The sequence below is a fragment of the Momordica charantia genome (genome assembly GCF_013281855.1).
Source record: "Momordica charantia cultivar OHB3-1 chromosome 4 unlocalized genomic scaffold, Mcharantia_2.0 BLBB01000004.1, whole genome shotgun sequence".
Lineage (NCBI taxonomy): Eukaryota > Viridiplantae > Streptophyta > Magnoliopsida > Cucurbitales > Cucurbitaceae > Momordica > Momordica charantia.
This window is the reverse complement of record NW_028275162.1, coordinates 20954033-20975219: the sequence shown is the minus strand read 5'-3', so window position 1 is coordinate 20975219 and position 21187 is coordinate 20954033. Positions and strand designations below refer to the sequence as shown.

General features: G+C 33.4%; 2 protein-coding genes across 2 annotated transcripts; one reads left to right on the top strand and one right to left on the bottom strand.

Moving 5' to 3' along the window:
- The first annotated feature begins 8044 nt into the window (after positions 1-8044).
- Positions 8045-9483, top strand: LOC111015617 (Cytochrome b561/ferric reductase transmembrane protein family). The gene is made up of 4 exons (XM_022290701.2): positions 8045-8261; positions 8629-8677; positions 8779-8978; positions 9063-9483. The coding sequence occupies exons 1-4, from the start codon at positions 8100-8102 to the stop codon at positions 9333-9335; spliced, it is 684 nt and encodes a 227-aa protein (XP_022146393.2). The 5' UTR covers positions 8045-8099; the 3' UTR covers positions 9336-9483.
- Positions 9484-9721: 238 nt separating this feature from the next.
- TTA1 (class I heat shock protein, putative (DUF1423)) lies at positions 9722-13842 on the bottom strand. The gene is made up of 2 exons (XM_022290700.2): positions 11695-13842; positions 9722-10491 (listed from the first exon to the last, which is right to left on the bottom strand). The coding sequence occupies exons 1-2, from the start codon at positions 13505-13507 to the stop codon at positions 9905-9907; spliced, it is 2400 nt and encodes a 799-aa protein (XP_022146392.2). The 5' UTR covers positions 13508-13842; the 3' UTR covers positions 9722-9904.
- Between the last annotated feature and the right edge of the window lie 7345 nt (positions 13843-21187).

Genomic DNA, 21187 nt, shown 5'->3' with positions numbered 1-21187 from the left:
TCGTGTTCCATCTTCATTTTGAATGTTGAACTCTCTGTTTATTATAAGCTTATGGCTCGGAGGGAGTCAAACTCGACCTCACATTTTGGAATCCCAGGTGTCTCTCTCAATTGGCTAGGATTTTTACAGGTAAAAGGCTAAAATTTATCCTAACAATGTAACTCTCATCGCCATATATGCAAAACTAATTTGGCCTTATTATCTTTAGTAAAACCATAAGCCCCCAAATTTAGATGGGGATAGATAAAATATCAAATCAAACTAGAAGTTGAGATAGAGGATAAATAAGAAGGTCAAATCAAAGTGGATCTTGTCTAACTAAATTATCACCAATACGTTAGTTAGAGGGACATATATCGACCATGATATACAATTGTGAGATAGAAAAACTTTAAGTTTAGATAAAACATCAAATCAATTGGATCTTGTCAAATCGAACCATCATTAATATGATAGCTAGAGAGAAATACCGTAAACTAAAATAAAGTCTGGGTAGACCAAAAAAATTACGAGACAGAAATATTTAAACTGTGAGTCAAACATTGAACGAGATTAGAGAGTTGAATAATGACAAGAAATTGGAAATGGAAGGATTGGGGAAAAGGTTGTTGAGGGATTATATTGGCTTTTAGACGGAGAGAAAGGGTGATGTTAAATAATGAAAAGTGCTGATTCAGCAAAGGGGAGATTGTGTCTATCTAAAAACATACATGTCCTAATCCAAAGGTAGTCCCCCACCCTCAACAAAATTTAAAGACCAAATTCAATAATGTTTTTATTGCATAATTATCTGTCGCTTGGAAAAACATATGTTTGTGGGGTTCTTTTTCTTACTTGTTTCTCTACTTCCCTTAATTCCCATGCTTGCCCTTCTCCCCCATTTCCATTCTTCTCCAAATTCTCAATCTTATATCGTCTTTTTAATCTTTCTATTTTTTGGTTAATCATTGGTCTGGGATCTCAAATGATCATATATCATAACCTACATCTTCCTTGGTGTAGTCTAGGTTTGAATTTTCTCAGGTTATCTGTGATATAATATTATGAAAAATAAATTATATATTAATGATTGAATTATTTTCATTACTTCATCCCTCTAATGACAACGTTAAAATAATTATTTTGATTTAATCAATCTGGAACATATCTCAACTTGTTACTGTTATGACATATGTTATTGACCAAAATTTCATAGTTTCGAATTCTCGCCTCTACTTGTTCTTGAACTAAATATAGAGTTGTTCCAATTACAATTATAAAAAATAGTGAATACAATATTATATTGTAAATTTTAATTTCATTACATAGTTATGAATTCTTTTCCATTTTTATTTCAATTAGGACCTTAAATTCATGGCTATAATACTAAACAGAAATTAAATTATGCAAACCACCGGCAATCAGCCAGATTATGTTTCTTGTTTTAGGATTAAAACTTTGATATAAATATGTTATTTCCTATTACATATTGAATTCATTTTTGTTAAAATTAAAACATGTAATTAATAATATTTTAGATTGAGTTCAATATTTACAAATATGGTACCAGCTTGAATAATTTTTAAAATTGAGATTCAATTTTCAAATTTTTTATCAAATCCATATGATAAAATAATATCTCAAAAAATCCTTAATTAAAGCCTCCAAATCTGATCACCTAATATCTCAACATTTCCAATTTATATTAATTAAATATGGTGATATGATCTATATAAATGCATGGCTTCCACCCTATAATTCATATATTGCACACAAGTTAATAATACAACTTTTCCACCTCAAAAAAGGAAACCTTCATTTCAGCTGAAATAATGGGTGCATTGATATTTTATAATATCTCATTATCAAGCAATACATATACAACATCATTGATGACTTCTTTTAATAACATTTTTCGATTAAAATTTAATTTAAATGTAGTATTTTTCTTCGAATATGTTCTGGGGACTTATGAATATAATAATAAGAGTATATTTGAGATATGAAATCAATAAATCGGACTGCATACAACTTTTTTCTTTTAGTACAACAATATATAAGGCGTAGATTCAAATTCACCGATACTTTGATCGAAAATAGGTGATTTAATCACTTGAGTTAAATTCAAGGCGACTTACTTTTGTTACATATCTTTTCCGCATAATTTGACATGAAATTGGTTACTAAATTTAATTGATGTTTTGTCCGGTCTTTTTCTTAAATGATTTTAAGAGCCAAAATTATGTGTGGCTTCACAATATGCCAAATTACATGTTGACTTTAGAGTAATGATTTGAGATTGTTTTTAATTAATTATTAAAGAAGATGATATATATATATATAATTAAAAGAGAGATATTTAATATATAATGAGTCTACCTCAAAAACAACTGTAAGAAAATGATTCCCAATGACTAATGGGATCAATATTGCCCCTTTCAATCCTTCTTTTTGGCATGGATTTTTGAAATCATAGCTACACAGCACAAACTAGGTGGGCCAAATATACATATAATTACAAAGGAATATTCAAACAACTTGCACAAAAAAATAAAAAGGATTTCTAATATTTAACATATTCTATTTTAGTTACTATTGATTTATTTTCACTAAAAATCAGCGGTAATGGACATATATCTCCAATCAAGAGATTGTAAGCTCGTTCTCCACCCTCACATCTTGTACTCGAAAAAAAAACATCTATTTACCTTAATTATGCTATAGCATAATCTATCAACAAATATATATATATATATATATATATATATATAAAGTTAGATAGAAGTCCTCTAATTTATAAGCAACCCTCTTGAATGTTGATTTTCATGTATGAAAGTTGCAATTATATAGACTTAATTGTAGTAATCATGTTCAAATCTTATATCCTAGTATCTCAACTTTGAGTTCTTGTTATGTGAAGTTTTTATATTTTAATCCTTAAAACCTCCGCAACAATCCACTCTAATTTTTACCATTAAATTTTCATTTCAGGTAATTTAAGAAAAAAATCTTCCACTACTCATTTTCCCAACCTAAATACAGATTTTTTTTTTTTTAAGTTTAGTTAGGTTACAAGTTTGTTTCCTGTATTTTTAATATTATTTAATAGGTTGCATAATTTTAAAAAGAGTCTATTTAGGTAACTTCCAATTTCGTGTCTCTAATAGTTCGCTCACTTCTTATATATTTTTTAAAATTTAAAGGGTAGTTAGACACAAAATTCAATTTCATATTGCATGATTTAAGATAAAAGAACAAATTTAGGCTATCCAATCTCTAAACCTAAATACAGTGGACAATTCTAAAAAATAAGGCTTAAAATATATATACATGGTTAAATTACAAGTCTGATTCATAATCTTTCAATATTATATTTAATAGGTCACTTAATTTTAAAAAGATAGATCAGACTTAATACTAATAGGCTCTTCTCTTGTTAGATACTTTTTTTAAATTGAAAAAAACACTTGGGACACAAAATTGAAATTTATATCAACATTAAACCAAAGTGTGTGAAATGGAGACAATTAAATTTATTTAGGTTAATAATGATATTGGAAAAGTAATTGGAAGCAATAATTAGAGAATGGGAAGAGTTGTTTCAAGGAAGAGAAAGTAAAACAGCAACACACAGCTTGATCTTCTCTTCTGTTTTATTCATTCATTCATTGGAAAAGTTGGAAAACAGCTGTTCTTCACCTTTTTGTTTCTTAATTAGCAACAAAAATTAAATAATAATTTTTTAAATAAATAAATAAAAAGCTTTCATTAATTCTTTTTAAGAAAAATTTATTATTGTTTCTTTTGCTTACAATCTAAGCTTCCCCTAGTGCTCTAGAAGGCTAACTAAACCTTCTATTATTTATCATATAGAATCTCTTTTCCATTATTAAATCTATCCTTTTTTTTTTTTTAACTTTCATTAAAAATAAAATAAAATAAAAAAACTATATTGAGACAAAAGTTATAAGAAAAACTCATATTCGACAAATTATATCATTTTATTCGAAGCTAACCAGCTTAATTAATAGATGAATGCGATTTTTAATTAGATTTCAAAATCTATATAGTGATGGATGTGATTTGCAAAATTTTTAAACCACATAGTATAATATATAAAATTATGATTTGTTTAGATTTTTAATAAGGTGCCACCATTTTTTCAGCATTTTAATGCTATTATTGAAGTGCTTGAAAGATGAGGTTTTATTTTTGATTAAATGAATGAGGGAGGTACCTAGATTGAGATGTCGAACTAATCCATAGACATTTTTTTAAATGATTTTGAAGGGTTCATGAAGAGCAAGAAAATTATTTTAATTATCACTTTTAACCATTTTAAAAATATTATCAATTCAATATTATTTTTTCTTCTACAAATAATTAGATCCCAAATGGAATTCATGTTCTTCAACTAAACTAAACTTGTCTAACAAGCCATAAGCCAAGACTAAGAGAACAGTTGAAAAGAAGAAGAAAAGTGAATAATTTCAAGTCAACAAATAATTTATCTTATTTTGACGTCTAAACTCTCAAATATTTTATTTTAATCTTTCAACTCTTAAATGTTATGTATTATTAATCCATAAGTTTTACCTCTACCTACAAATATTTACTTAATTATCATATAGATGGAAAAAAATGAGTATATATCAATTTTTTTTATTAAGATGTCTTTCATGAATTCATGCCATGGGTAGACACTAAATCATTATACATAAAAAATTATAAAGAAAATAAGATAAAATAATAAATAAACAAAATTTGGAAAGCAAGAATAATATTTAAACCAAATTTATGTAATCTTGGCTTCAATTATGAGGAAAAAGAGGGAAAGATTGCACACTGCCTTATGGAGAGCCACTATAGTGTATAGAAAAAAAAAATTGAAATACCAAAATTGTAATAATTACATATAAATATTATACATCAAGTGCACCATTTTTAGCGAGAGAGAGAGAGGGAAGAAGACATGCTCGAAATGGTTGAACGAATCATAGCCACTAATTATCTTTACTTTTCTTCTACACATTCAAAAGGTTTTTTTTTTTAATTTTATTTTTTAGTTTTATAAATATTTTCACTTTCCCTTGTAAAATAAATAAGTATATGGTTCGTGATTTGAATATATAAATGTAAGAACAAGAGATTCAATTAAAAAAAAAATGTTGTATCTCCTATTTTCAGATATGTATTTGATAGTAGATTTGAAAATTCAAATCTCAGTTTGAAAAATTGTTCCAACGTATTTAGTGATATGTTTAGTTCAATCTAAAATAATATTAATTAATTTATTAGCATATATGTTATAAATTTTGTTGAATGATTATTTAACAATATTATATAATTTAGAATATATTATATCTTTCATGTTTTAATTTTAACAAGAGTGAAATGAATTTATAACTAACAGTAGGGTGGGAAGATTCAAACTCATGATTTTTTGGTCAGAGACAAGTATTAATTACTGCTAAGCTAAGTTGATCATGTTGACAAACTCATTAATCGGAACCATTAAAAGCTATTGTTGTATGATCAAAGAAGTGAAAGACTTTTGTATAATGTCTTATTCAATATTATATAAAAGGAATCCATCTTGTCTCATGTATACATGCTTGGTCTTTAATCTCATACAATTGTTTACAAATATTTGATGTCTTAAGATTCAACTTTATAAATTCAAATCTGACACCCGACCACATAGTTTTTTTCATCATCAAAATAAAAGTAAAAAAAGTAAGTAGCATGGTATATATTCATTTCAAGTTAAAAAAAAATGTGACAAAAAGGAGCTTAGCCATATATTATTAAAGAGAGGTCATAAATGGCTAAGCAAAGTGAAAAGTAGTGACCTCTGTGTATGGTCAAAATGAGCAAATATTCAATGGAATGGAAAAAAGCCTATGCAATATATTAGGGTTTTTGGTGAACCCTTCTTTTGTAGGCCTAGGGCTACCTTATTTATTTTTATTGTAAGTCTATGGGGTTGTGGAGCTTACTATGAATTACAAAAATAAAGTTATCTAGGTAAAAAACATCCTTCGACGTACAACGCAACGATGTTATTGTAACATTATATTATCTCTTACTTACCCCATAGTCGGTTCAATAAAGCCTATAACAAAAGAGTTCATGTAATATATATATATATATATATATATATATATAGTATTCATTTTCTGTCGCGGTTGTAACTTCGTAGCCACCAGCAAATTTTTTTATGTGTTTTTTTTCCTTCTTTCTTGATATGGGAAAAGGTAGAGTAATGTACTTAGGGGTGATTAGGTAATTTTGTAATGTACTTAGGTTGTGTTAATTGGACTTTTTTGGTGTCTTTTTTTTTTCCATGGTCCAATGTGATATGGGTTGGATACTTGGCCCAATGTGGATTGTTCATTTGTTTAGTTGAGCTTCTTGGGCTCTCATTTTATTTGCCAAGTTGTAAAGGGCCACTTCCCATGGGGTGAACAATAATATTCTTTTATTTGTTTGAAAAATCTTGGTTTTCAATTATTCATGATTAAATTATCAATTTTTGTCAAATCATTGAGTATAGTTTCAATTTGATGATATGAATTAAAATTTTTAATTTGATTTCTTGATTTGCATTTTGTTTTAATTTAGTATCTAATGTTTGATTAAACTTGCCAACTGAGTATAATTCAACAGGTCAAGATGATTTACATTTTCTACCAAAGATAAGAGACTTATAAACTATTTTTAACCTACCTAAAAACCCAACACATTTTCTTTGTTGTTACCCGTGAATCACTTTAATATAATCAACTAACATAGTCAGTCAAATAGAACATACAAACTCATAACTTTTTTTCGTAGTTGTTGAATGATAAATTTTGATCAATCATCAATTGTCGTGTCATTATTTTAAATTAATGACGAAATTACATATTATTATATTCGGGGTCAATTACAAATTAATATGCGTCTCAAGATCGATTGGATAATCAAATAATGTCACAAGCCATTTGATGAGTCGAGTCATATTGTGCCATGTGTCAATTGGACCGAAAGCCAACCAAGCCCAAACTCACATGTACAAGGCTCACAAAAACCCTACCCACAAAGGAATCCAAGAACTCAAAGTCATAATCATTAACAAGAAGTGCCTACTTAAAACCCTTCATCAAAGCTACAACCTCAAACTGAAACCTTTGAAAATCCTTGACAAGCTAAAAGTTGTGGGGCCAACCTCATTTATACGTAAACAAACTCATCAGCCATCAAATCAAAATTCTTACTCGAGAATAAGTATCAAAATATTATATATTAGAAATTATATCAAGTTTATTTACTTAAAATTTCAGTTCTAAGAAATTTCTTGTGAACAAATTGACACACCCTGTATAAACAAAAAGAAGTATATAATTTAATATGGTAGTGACGAGGGACAATTTGCCAATTTACCGGACCAAAGAATTAGTTACTAAAAGATCAGTTGAATTGATTTCTTTATCTATTTTTCTTGGTCTTAAAACAAGAGCATGAATTTAATTGAATTGCTTTTGTTGATGCCTCTTTCTTCAAAGAGCCAAAAAGAAAGATAAAGAGAGCCTTCCTACCTTTTCCATCTTTGGCACCTTAAATTTAGCTTCCTCTTCCTTCTACCAAATTCAAAACAGATATCAAAAAGGCCCAATCTGAACCATTGGACTTACCTGAATTAGAAGAGAGAATTAATTTGTTCTTGTCGATCTGAACGTAGCTCAACTGATAATTAAAACATATATTCTCGAAAAGTTGTGGCTTCAAATCTCCAACCCCATGTATATTGTGGTACTAAAAAATTCTATTCACTCGTAATAAGAACCACTTTTTCTTTATCTGATATAATCAGTTGAAGTCTGTCGTAAGAAAATTTTTTAAAAGTCTTAAACTTTATATCATTCTCTCTCTCTTAGATTGATTTTTCTTATGCTTTGCCAAAGCTCCAAGTTTTCCAAACTCACAATTCCAAACCCAGCTCTTCAAGCAACATTATATTACAATATTTACTACTCCCTCTCTCTAAAAAAACCTCTATATATATATATATATATATATAAGAAGATGAAGAAGAAGTATTAAGAACAAAAGGAAGCTGAGAAGTTCAGCAGCCAATAATGGACACCATGGAGAGGGCAAGTTTTAGGCACACTGCATCTGCAGTAACAATCATGGCACATATTTTTGGTGTCACAGCCTGCATTCTTCTGCTTGTTTGGCTGCTGCATTATCGTGGCGGGCTCGGCTACGATTCTCCCAATCCCAACCTCGTCTTCAATGTAAGATTTCATTCACTCTTTCTCATTCCCTATTATGTGTAGATTCGTGTTCTAAATTTTATTAGGTTGAGTTCAAATAAATTAAAACTTTATAAGTTGGGTTAATCACTCGATGATTCAGATCATCTCAGTCCATATTTTATAGTCGGGTTGAATTAGGTCCATCATCTAGTAAGAGTTATTGAAATTTCGGATCAAGTTTGCAAATCAAATAATTGGGTTGGATCAAAATAGTCTTTTAATCCAATCCAACTAAACTCATCAGAACACCTCCAAATCTCAAATATCAGTTCTTTTAACACATATACCACTAATATGATATAGATATACCAGAGGAATTGACATTGGAGGGGTTTGTTTTTGGCAGTGCCACCCGTTCTTCATGCTCCTCGGTTTCGTGTTCGTGTCCGGGGAAGGTAGAGCCAACTCGAATTCATTTAACTTGTGTTTTAAGATTCAATGTTGACTGAAAAAAAGAAAAGAAACTGTGAAAACATAACCATTTGGGTTTGAGCAGCAATGATGGCCTTCAAGACAGTGAGGGCAGATAAGATGGCGAGGAAAATAACTCACATGGGGCTGCATTTGGTAGCCATTTGCATGGGAATTGCTGGGATAAACGCTGCTTTCAAGTTTCATGATTTGGTGAACTTGGAAGATATGTTTAGTTTGCATTCATGGATTGGCATTGTCACCTTCTCCCTTTATGGCTTGCAGGTATAATAATCTGACCCAATTGGGCATTGAGTTTGTAGGTTTCATTATTTTGTTTTATTGTGATCTACATTGGGTTGTTGGCAGTGGGTTTTGGGGCTGTGTACATTCTTGTTTCCAGGAGCAGAGGCAAGTACAAAAGCCAAGCTGCTGCCATGGCACATCAGTGGGGGAAGGGCTCTGCTGCTGATGATAATATGCACAGCCTTGACTGGTCTATCTCAGAAGGCTACTTCTCTCAAATTGGTAGCTAACCATGAGTCTCGTCTCCTCAACTTCACTGCTTTCTTTGTCCTCCTCTTTGGCATCTCCATCAACATCGTTGTCGGTTTTGCTAGGCACCCCAATATCCCGCTCTAGTTCTTTTTTGTTCTTATTCTTTTTGCCTCATCTTTTCTAGCTTCTTGATCTTTTTTGGAGTGTGGAAATATTTGTTTGTGTGATCTCATGACTTAAAAAGATGGGTTAATTGCTCAACCATCAATTGAAAAGATTACATTTATCATAATCATAACTAGGTGTTCTCAAAACTAAATGCATTCTATTTAGAACACAAAGACTTCATGATGTGTGATACTACAAGACTCCATGTTCTTACCAACGGGACTGCTCCAAGCCCCTTTGAAAGATAGAGGAGAACCGTTAAGAGATCGAGATAGAGAGAGACTAAATTAAAGATCCAGGGGGTGGGGGGTGTTTCACTTTACATTAATGCTAATGCAGGAACAGAAAAGAAATCAGAAGAATGAGAAAACTTTTGTAACTTTTGACAAGAGAGAATCGATCAGGATTGAGCTTCCCAATCACTGCCTATTGCGATCTTAAACAATAAACAAACACAACATATTGCAATATAATCCTTAATACAGTCAACATTATTGCTAAACCTTCACAAAAATCAAGTTAGAAATAAACACATGCCCCTCACCTCACACTATTTGCTTTTTTGTCACTTCCATCCTCTCCAACAATCCACCTATCTCCTTCTGCATTCTCATCTTCATGTTGTAATAATCTATTTGAGAGTTCTCCATTGCCTTCAGCTCCTCCACCTTCTTCATCCGCCTGTCTTCCGCCTCTTTCAGGCACAGCTTCCCGATCTTCTCCGCGTACTCCTCATCTAGTTTCTCCGTCTTTGCAATGATTATTTGTCTCAGTCGTTCCGCCTCCCTCCGTGCCTCATCCGCCTTGTTTTGGAACATTCCTGCCTCTGCTTTCTTGATCCTCACGATGCTTTCCAAGCTCTCGACGCCCTCTTTCTTTGCCAATGTCCTGAATTGGAACTCGTCGTCTGCGTTCATGTTGCTGGTGATGGAAGCTTTGAGATCGTTCCGTCGAAGATCGCTGGAAATCATGTCATGATGTGGCCTTGATGGGGTGTTTTTCTGCATGGTGTATGTCGATGGTAAGGAACTCGATTGAGGATGTGACATCCCATCCTTTGCAAGGCTGGTCGTATCGATTGGTCCCAACTTCTCTGAGAATACGCCTGACGTTGAAATCTCCGACGTGCCATCTGAGAACCAAGTCCAACGATTCTGTTAGTATCAGTATGCAGGAACACCAAAATGCATAATACCAAAATAATCTTAAAAGAACGAGACGAAAACGAATTCAATAATAAAAAAGAGCATATGTATGTAACGATTTCGAGTCGATATTCTAATCACCATGGAAATTAACTCCTCCAAAACAGATTATCCAAGAAGAAGATGGTTTTATCAACATGTAAAACAGCAAGCATTCAACACACACATAGACGCTACGCACATCTGAAAAGGCAAGCCAAAAGAAACAAGAAGCTTGTAACCTTCCTTTAAGATCCAGAACTCTCTGGTTTCATCTCTAAAACATATGACCGTTAAAGAAACATTCTACTTTGATCAAGAACTTGATATATCCTACTGATCTTTTCCCCATTTCCGGAAATCCGACCCAAAACCTGACAGAGTGTCATTTTACTTCGATGTTTGAACTAAGAGAAGAGCAAATATGTTATGTCATAAATATAAAGCATATATACAAACAAATCGAACTAATATGGCACAGACTGTATTTCAGAAGGCAAAAAACTACTATGTGCTGCAAAGATTCACAGATGATGACCATAAAACCTGGTTTTTTTCGACAAGAACCATTCTGATTATTCTCATAGATTATGAAATGGCTGCAACAAATACAAATAGCACTCTTTCACTGAGGAAAATAAAGACATTCAACAGCTATGTCAGAAAATGGATATAAAGCAGCAGATATTCTTCCAATACTTGTGCTTTTCATTTATGTTATATTAAAAGTTCATTTGACACTTGCATATAGAACATTTAAAAAATGCACTCATTCAGAAAAAATAAACAATCAACTCAAAATTGACGAGCTAGTGCGTAAGGCACTGATTAGTTACATTGAAAACAATATGTTTCCTTGAATCATTCAAAAACAAAACTCATCACGAAACCACAAAAAGTGAGTAAGAAAAGCGGTGGCCATTACAGGAGCAAAAAGATACAAATGAACAAGAAACAGATACAACAAAAAGCCAACAAATGATTCACATAAATATTAAAGAACTTCATGTTTTATGCAAACAGTCAGATTGAATATTCAGGAGAGCACAAAATAGATTAACATCTATTTTTCTTACAAACACATATTAAATAATCGAATTTAGGCAAAAGATTAGAATGGAAAAGGAACACGAAAGAGTTTTCAGACTTACAATTGAAGTATTCAAGAATGGTATTGCAGGCTTCCCAAGGAGCAAGTGCTTTCCTCTCGAGCTTGGCCAGCATTTGAGCAGCTTTAATATACAAATCCTTACCTTTGTAGTCATCACTTCCAATGAAGATCCTCTTCACACACTCAAGCTCCTTCATCAAAGTTTCTAGACCCCAGTCCTTTGCACAATACACAAAAACATCCTTCACAAATCCAAACATCTCTGAGGCATGATTGCAAGCAATGCAGTGGAACTGCATCTCGGTTGTCCCTGAAGGACCTTTGAGGCTCGGACCGGGTCGGATGAGATTCTTCTCAATCCCACAAGCAGCATGGCACCAATGGGAGCAGACGTCGCAACCGACCCAACTACAAGTATTGTTTGCACAATCAAAGTTCAAACAGATGGGGCACATACATGAGCTGCAAAACCCCTTGTTGGCCGAGCAGATTTTGCAGTCACAGTCGTCAACCGGGATTACACTCTTGCAGTTCCTGCATTTCAGAAACAAGAAAATGTCCACAAGCTCAGCAATGGAACACCTGCTTTTCCCGGAGATGAAACTTGCGAGCCCCATCTTCACTGCAACTAGAATTTCTAACTGGACTTTGTGACACTTCGAAAGAGTCTCCTTAGTGAGATCAGATCTGCGCTCAAGCCGCTTTTGGAGAGACAATAATTCATCTCTCTTGTCAGGCGTCGCAATCAGATCTTTCAAGTGATCTTTGATTGATGCAAGCGTTTCATCGGGAAGCTCCTGAACTATCTGAGACATGACCGAGATCGATTCTGAGACTATTTCACGAAGAATCCTCTCCGGCCTAGCAACACCCTCTAGCCCCTTTAAATTTTCCGATCCCCTTCCAATCGAATTTCCTGACTTCACCTCCATTCTCGGTCTCGCCGGAAGTTCAGACGGAAAAAAGGAGTGCTCTTCGGAGTTATTACATAACTCCTTGTTCAAAGGGCGATTGCCCTGCAACAAAGAATTAAGTCCACCCCCATGATTTGATAAGGCAACCCCATCCCCTAATGGTTTGAACCTGCTATGAACAGACCCATTAGTTCCCTCTCCACAATTCCAGATATGGTCGTCTCTCCCAACTGAATACTCAAAATTCTCAGTCGAATTTCGCGTCAGGGAGCAACTGGGGTTGTGGGAGAATTGGTGGGAGTAGGAATAGGAAAGCGAAGCAGCAGTGAAATCGTTAGAACACGTAGTTTGGGTATTATTCATCGATGGTGCCAAAGATTGAAGGCTCCTACAGGGCTTGGATCGAACCGGGGGAGGATCTTCATTTTGGAGCGCATTAGAAGCAGTAAGAGAAAGTGAGACTTCTGGTAAAGCTAAAGAAAGATTAAGCGTCTCGAGCTTCGGCTTCTTCCCCCGATTCTCCCTCTCAATCTCCTCCTCCAGCTCTCGCTTGGAGTGATTTCCCCTATTCGAGTTCAAATTCAGGAAATCCCTCTCGACCCATTTATCATCCTCGCTACAATTCTCAGAAAACAAAACTTCTTTACCTTTATAACTACCTTTCTCGAAGGAAGCCGCGAAACCCTTCCCTGGAAGAACCTCTTTCTCGGGGGAAGCCGTAGCCGAAGCCGAAGCGGAACCCAGCTTGGAATTCTCACAGAGGTAGCTGAGAGTCAGTTCCTGAGAGCCGGAATTCCCGATTCTCGCGGATTTGGGATGCAACCCATCGGAGAACCCAGATTTGGCATCAGAAAATTCCCTCTTCCGGTCGGAAACATGGCGCAGAAGCTTGGTCTGAGAGTTGTCGCCGTCGGAGGCGAGATCCTTGCCCTCGAACATGCCTCACCGGCGAATCGACGGAGAGAAGAGGGCGTTGAATGTTGGGGGATTGAGGATTTTTGGGTTGTTTCTCCCCCAAGTGTTGAGTCCTCGCAACGGGCAACAGCGAAAATGTCAAGCGTTTTCATACAAAGACGGCGACTGCTTTTACTGGGTCTTCCGAATTACGGAAATAGCCCTTGACTTGTTCAGAATTACAGAGATCTCTCTTTTTCCTGGATTCTTCAGATGAAGATGAAGATGAAGATGAAGATGAAGACGATGATGATGAAATTGAAATGAAACTCCCATTTGCAACCTCCACTTTCGCCGCGTTTTTCCTTCAAACAAAAACACTGACCTAAAAAACGTACCTTTTTTTTTTCTTGTAATAAATTCCTTCCTTCATTTTGTACATTTAAATTTTGAATTACATGCTCTACTCTTTGTACTCAATAAGTCAATTTATTTTGGTAAGCGTTTTATTTTTCCCAAGTTAATGTCATGATTATGTGAGGAAAAAAACATATTCTAAACCAATAATGAATTATTTGCACCTATTAGTTGTGGTCAAGTAGACTATTTTATATTATTTGTGAGGAAAAAAAAAAGGAAAAAGTGTACTTTGTAATTTTTTTTTCTTTTTTCAGTTGAATCTGGTAAATATTAGTCAATTTAGTTTTATGCTGAATTTCAATTCCTCTACTAAACACGCACCAATTTACTAAGCTAATTGCATAGAGAAGATAAAAGTCTTTGAGGCTCAAGTCAATAATGGTCTTCTGAGGTCGTTGAGACGTGCAATTAGAATTGCGTATTTACATATAGAATGAATTTCGATATTTGTAGGCGTAGATTGGTGGATCCCACTTGCTGGTTGGTTTCCACTATTGCAAATTTTCGACTGAAGATCTGGACTATAATTACAAACAGTTACTGACGATTGCTTGTAGGATTCTTCAGCTCAATCTTTACAAAGAACCGAGCTCAAACAGAGACTTAGGTGTAGTTTAATCATCAATGAAGATGAAGTGTCATGCCTCGGACAGTGGGATACCTTCATCCCGAAATAACGATTTATGATTTACGACTTATCCCTTATTCTTCTCCCATAAATAATCTCATAACTTGATACATATGGCCTATCCTTTTTCTACTTCATGGAAATATAAAACTGGGGAATAGTGGATGGTTTAAGATATATTTTACTATAAAGAAAACTTTAACCCTTTTTTAAAATGATTTTAAAATTGATTAATCTTCTTTTAGTACAAAATATTTTTCTTAATCTGATAAGTTTGCTTTTCTTAGATTCCTGAATTGCCCTTACGACGTTCATAAATAAAATGAAAATGGCGTAATTTATTTTTGAAAAATGAAAAATGGGATTAAAAAGAACATTTTTCACATGAAAAAAAATTGAAGGAAAAAGGAATAACAATTTTAGAATGTACTAATATTTTTGGGCTAAAATATGAAAAGTTAATAAATGTGATAAGGATGGATAATGTTGGAGTGACCGACAAGCGAAGCTTCCAAAAGATGCCAAATCAAAAGTCAAAACTCCCTCTTTTCAATTTTCAATTTCCCCCAACAAATTGCCTCAATTTTAAAATTTATAATTAATAACAATTTACTTAAATTGTTTTTTTTTTCCTAAAACAAACTAACAAAAGAAGAAAAACAACAATTTCTAGACCTTTTTAAAATGGAAGTTTCAACCCAAGGGTTGTGAATCCATTTCCATTTTCATATTTTCAAATACAATACAATAAAAACGCGTTTTGTACCTTAGTTCTTTTTTTTAATAAATACTGATCTAATATCTAAAATAATATATATTTTTTTCAAAAAATGACAAAATGATGTTTTGTTTTCTTAGTGCCAAAAAAATACTTTTTTAAATCAGGAACCAAGCCTTAATATATATATATATATATATATTAATTAGTACAATATGCGAGGTAGGGATTGAACTCACAACCTTTTGATTGGAAATATATGTTAATTAGCGCTGAGCTATACTCACTTCGACGATCTTATAATATATTCTAATCCTTCGAATTTTTTTTAGTATTACTTATCTATCATATTAATTAATCTAGGCATTTTGTTTAGTTAAAAAACATGTGAAGGTGGAGATTCGATTCTCCAATTGTTTTAGTTTAGAAAATATTTTAACCAATTGACATATGTTTTATATGCATATGATGGATAAATGTTTATATAAAAAAGTATTTTGAGTGCCGCACTGTATAGATTTAAAATGAGTTTAGATTTATATTATTTAAAAGTTAAAATGACAAGTGACTAAAATAATTTTCAAATAAAATTTAATGACTTTTAAAATACTCAAAATATAAGAATCAAAATAATCAACTTTGTGTTAAAGAAAGAGAGAAGGATGTGGCTAATTTCAGATTTAATTTACCAAATAACAAATGTTAAATAAAAGATATTTATCACAATTTATGTTATATTAAATAACTATTAATAAATAGATGGTCTAGGGTTTGAAATTGACCAAACGCACCGTTCTTTCTTTTTAAATATTGGGGACACCGAACTTTGTGTGAAATTCCTGTTTCTTTTAATTTTCCATACAACTACTTGGTCATACTTTTGAAAATGATATAATTAAATTCCCAACAACAACTTAGCTTTGTCCTATTAAATGTGATAATAAACCTTTTGACTTTTAATTAAAACGTTCATGAATTTGAAATTTCTTGAGTATTTGGACATTGTCAAATTAAAAAAAAAACTAACAATTTTTTCGTATCATGATTGATAACTATTTAACTTTTACCTCATATTTCATTCAATTATTATATACGATGGAAATACTCTTTATTTTATAGGGTGGTTCCACAATTATATTTTCGTAATTATTTTCAATAAAGGTATTAGTTTGGTAAGTTTTACATTATATTATACGAGTGACTAGTTTGTTTAATCAAATAACGAAAAGATATTTATTTAAACAAATAAAGAAAGAAAGAAAAGATATTTCCAACTCAATAATTTATTATTATTTATGCACACCATCATTTTATCAGTTTCAATTATTCATATTCATAGAATTTCCTCTTAAAATTAATTGGTTTGGAGAGAAATAGTCTATATCTATAATAAATTTTTGTGAGTTTTTTTTTCCTCACGTAAGATCATTAATCATCAGTGAGTTATAATATTTTGTGATATTAAAAAAAAATATATAAAAGATTAAATTAAAACTTTAATCTTATTTTGAAGATGGAGTGTTTTGTTTAATGTGATCATGAGTTGTATTTGACCTTATTTGTTTGGAAATTTAATTTTAAAAGATCAAAAGCTATTAATTCGTTAGATGCCACATCCATTGATTATAGGACTAGATATTGTGCTTGATTTTCATAATTGACCTTCCAATTCTTCTTATTTTCTTAATTACCCAATTGAAGAAATAGTCAATAAAAAACTTAATTGATGTCAATAAAAACCACCCCCACTCCACAAAAGTCTTCCCCACTTTATTCTAATTCCATTGGAGCATAGCATATGTACTCTACCACTATACATTAACATATTTATTACTCAAAATTGTTTGTTTACTATAAAGTCTCCATCTCCATAGTTTTTTATATTAAAACTTTTTTAATATAATGGTGACTATTGAATGTGGCTTTGTTCATAGTTCTGTCAGCAAAACCATATTCTTTGTATTATTTCCGGTCAATATTAACTATTAGTTGACATGAGCTTGAATGAATTAGGTTTCATTAGATTTATAAGAGAGTTATTTGTTAGTTTTCATTTCTTTACGATAGGTTTACGTACATAAGATATATTTTGCAGGAATTGACAATCGGGAAGAAACGAAACATTATTGGATTAAATTGAGAGAAAAATCGGAGTCAAAGTGACTAAAGAAGAGTACACAACAAAGATTGGAGCCTAAAACACGAGGAGATATCATTGAGACGCTGTTTGTAGCGTCTCAATGCTATGAACTTAAAGCGTACTTGAAGAATATGTAGTAGTGTCTCAATTCTATGTATAGTGTCTTGACACTGTGTGGCGTCTCAATGCTATCCAGAGCATCTCAACACTGCAACTTCTAGCATCTCAATCTCATTTATAGCATCTCAATGCTGTCGTGCCATTTTTTTTATAAGATAATAGGGTTGTTTAGGCGTCGAAGAGGAGAAATTTTATAGAGCTTTTTTGGCAATTTACCTTTTTGGCCCATTTGGAGGGCAACGAGACGATCGAAAAGCTTAGAAAAGAGATTCTCAAGACTCGGGATCGTGAAGGTCGCTTTAGGGACGGACGATTGACATGCTGGATTTAGTTTCTTCTCCTCTCCCTTGTGATTCTTCTAGTTTTTTTATGGACTTCTCATTGTAATTTTATTGTTTTACATTGAACATGAGTAGCTAAACCTCTTATCTAAGGGATTGATGTAGCCATTAAACTTTATGGATTAATTGTTTGATTCGCTTGATTGAATGCATTTGAATATTTTATTTGTGTTTCTCGATATTTCATGTCTTTAATCTACTGGTCATAGATTAATTAATCTTAGATTTAGAATCTTTACGTTTGGGAGAGGTGGTTTAGAGTTAGAACTGAGATGCATAACTAAAGGAGTTTTAAGATCAGAAAATTTAGAAGTACTTTAGAGGTCGTTAAAAGACTAATTCATTAAATCCTTTACATTGTTATTAAAACTAGATAGAGATATTGGTTTCTTAATTAGTAAAGAGAAGTAGCTTGCACTCGAGAGAGGCACGTGAGATTTGAGAGATCTTGGCCTATAGAATAAATAATTCATTCATTCTTGCGTAATTAAATAATTGGTTCATAGATTCAATAGGTGAATAGAATTCTTATGACCTTTCCTACCATTGACTTTCTCTTTTCTGTTAAATGTTTGTTTACTTTCATATATACTCTCTCATTTGATTCAATTCTTTAAATAAAATTGAACGATTGTATCTATGGTACTTGCTAAAAATCCAATCCAGAGGACGACATCAGTATTGACTTACCAACTATATTAAAACTTGGCCCGTATACTTGTGGTAAGCAATTTCTGCTATAGCTTAGTTCAGCCGTAATTGATACTTGCCTCTGACTAATAGGTTAGAACTCGAATTCCTCACCCCCACTTGTTATAATGATAATAAAAAAGAAAAAATCTTTCTTGGCTGATGTCTTCTATTAGATGTAAAACCTCTCAATCTGTAGTACTAGTGGCATCCACTTCAATTAATTAAAGTCATTTTCCTCTCAACAAAATAAAAACCAGTTCAATACAATGACACGAAAATAGACGTTATAAAAATACAAGTGCTAAATGGACAAGAGCTAAAAATATAAAGACCAAAGTGAATGTATAGATACCAAAATAATTAAAAAAAAAAAAGAAAGAATCAAAATAGTATTTAAATTACCTCACATAAATTAGAATTTGCTCTCAGATTTAAAAACAGGTAGACCATATTTCAAGTTGTAATTAAAAATAAAAATAATAATAATGACTAACATAGATTTCAAATAATATTTAGATAAAATTTGAACTATAACTTGATCAAAACACAGAACTAAATAATTTCAAAATACCAAATTATATCTGCTAGCCTCTGTCCAAAACCCCATCACCACTATTTTTGTCTATTTTTTTAGGGAGAAAAATACAGAGAATATATATTTTTTCTATTTTTTTAAAAATTAAAGAACTGTTTAAATTAATTTTTTTTAATTGTAGTCCTATTAAAAAAAGGATCTCAAAATGTTTGAGCAACATAAAAATGCATTAGTCTTAAAAATTGAATTTTTGTGGTATTTGATACGTAAGTTTACTTATTCCAAGCTATAGGATTAATTCTACTGTATTTGCATAAACTCATATTTTACGCACTTAGATTTAATTCTATTAATTAATCTACCAAATATTTTGTTGAATCAAGAAATTGATCAACTCCGCGATCGTGAGCAAGCTTGTTCGGCTCGGCCACTGAAGATAATTGACTCGGTCAAGGGAATGAGCCGAGATGTGTATACTTGGCTTCTCTGTGGAATGAATCTATGAGCCACGTGTCACATTTTGCATCCACTTGTCAAATTTTGCATCCACTTGTCACCTACCATGTGTACGCTGAAATCTACCTCCAACATTGGCCCCCACTGTGCTGTGGCGCAACGTCGGTTCAGCTTAGTGTCATGGTTGAAGTGGAAGGCTGACCTGGTTCGTCGTTAAAGGTGACGAGTTTTCAGGTAGGGCTGACGTAAGATGACATCATCATTAGCTGTCTTTCTGACGGGATCAAATCGTGACCGTCAGATTCAAATTGCATGAATGGCTGAGATGAAGTTGCCCTTTTCTATAAATAGGCAGCTCCAACTCTTTCCTTTCTTCTGCTTTTACTCAAGTTTCCCAAGACTCTCTCAACCTTCAAATCACTTCGGTTCAGAACTTGCCTTTAGGTCAGTCATCAGGTGTTTCTTTTGCATTTTTAATTCTGTAGCATGACTTCGTCATCGAGTCTGGGGGGGGGGGGGGCAATTATCCGAGCTTGCACAAGCCGTGAGGATAGTGTGCCGGTTTCTAGCATAGACCTAGATCTCTATGGGGACGGACCAACCTTAGACGAAACCAATCCTAACCTCACCGAGTCGAACTTGGATGAGGTCACCACCTCATGTAGACCTAATCTTGTGTCTGAGCCTCCTCCTTCAATTTTTAGAGAGTCTGACCTATCCAAATTTAGGGAAGAATTTAGAATTCCTGACAAGATCCTAATGAGGCTGCCTCAGGTAGATGAAAGTCAAGATAACCCTTCTCTTGGGTGGGTTGGTTTCTACCATCAAATGTTCGACCGTGGGGTTCGAATTCCTCTTCACCCCTTTATCCAAATATTTTTCTCTGCCACCAACTTGGCCCCAGCTCAACTAGCACCTAATGGGAGGGCCACTCTCCTTGGATTGTGGTTCGCCTGGTGGAGCTTCAGCTCGGGTGATGAAGACCGTCTCCTAACCGTAGGTCAGTTCTTTGTCACGCACATAATCAAGCCTTACAAGGAGTATCTGAGTCGGTACTTTATATCGGCTCAGAATTCCTTCTATAAGATCGTTGATTCCCCTTCGACCAATAAACACTGGTGGGACAAATGGTTCCTCGTCTCGGGCGAGTGGCTCATCACTAGGGATGGAGAGCCTTTCTGCCAAGTCCCTAGCGAGTTTGGGGAGTTAGGTATGTTTACCTCGAGTCAGTCCTGGAATAGGGATTTTAGGTTTCACCTGTGGTCCTTTTGATTTAAACTAACCTCCTCTTTATGTACACAGCTGTACCTCGTCCCGCTCCTCGGATCAGCCAGGTTTCGGCGGAGATCAAAGAGCACGTAGAGTGTTATGAAAGGATTTGGCATGAAGGGATCTTGGACGAGGTGAACTTGCACAAGTACGGCCTATCCTCCTTGAACCGAACCGAGCGACTAGACTTGACAAAATGGTGTAGAAGTTCTTCAACTCTCTGAGCAAAAAGCACACCGGAGATGCTCCTACCACCAGCCACGCTGAGAAAAGGCCTAAAGGTGAGGGAACCTCGGCTCAGGGGGCACGTGCTTAGGCTAGATCTTCGCTGCCCCTCCTAGTGGAGCCATTATAGACGCTGGCTTCAACTCCTTCTGGGTCTAACCAAAAGGGGCAACACTCAGG

What these genes read in the sequence shown, in the direction of transcription:
- TTA1 (XM_022290700.2), bottom strand. Translation starts at nt 13,507, where the DNA reads ATGTTCGAGGGCAAGGATCTCGCCTCCGACGGCGACAACTCTCAGACC. An exon ending in CATTCTTGAATACTTCAATT is followed by an intron (nt 10,492 to 11,694) that starts GTAAGTCTGAAA and finishes CTTGGTTCTCAG; the next exon opens with ATGGCACGTCGGAGATTTCA.
- LOC111015617 (XM_022290701.2), top strand. Translation starts at nt 8,100, where the DNA reads ATGGACACCATGGAGAGGGCAAGTTTTAGGCACACTGCATCTGCAGTA. An exon ending in ATCCCAACCTCGTCTTCAAT is followed by an intron (nt 8,262 to 8,628) that starts GTAAGATTTCAT and finishes TGTTTTTGGCAG; the next exon opens with TGCCACCCGTTCTTCATGCT. An exon ending in TCTCCCTTTATGGCTTGCAG is followed by an intron (nt 8,979 to 9,062) that starts GTATAATAATCT and finishes GGTTGTTGGCAG; the next exon opens with TGGGTTTTGGGGCTGTGTAC.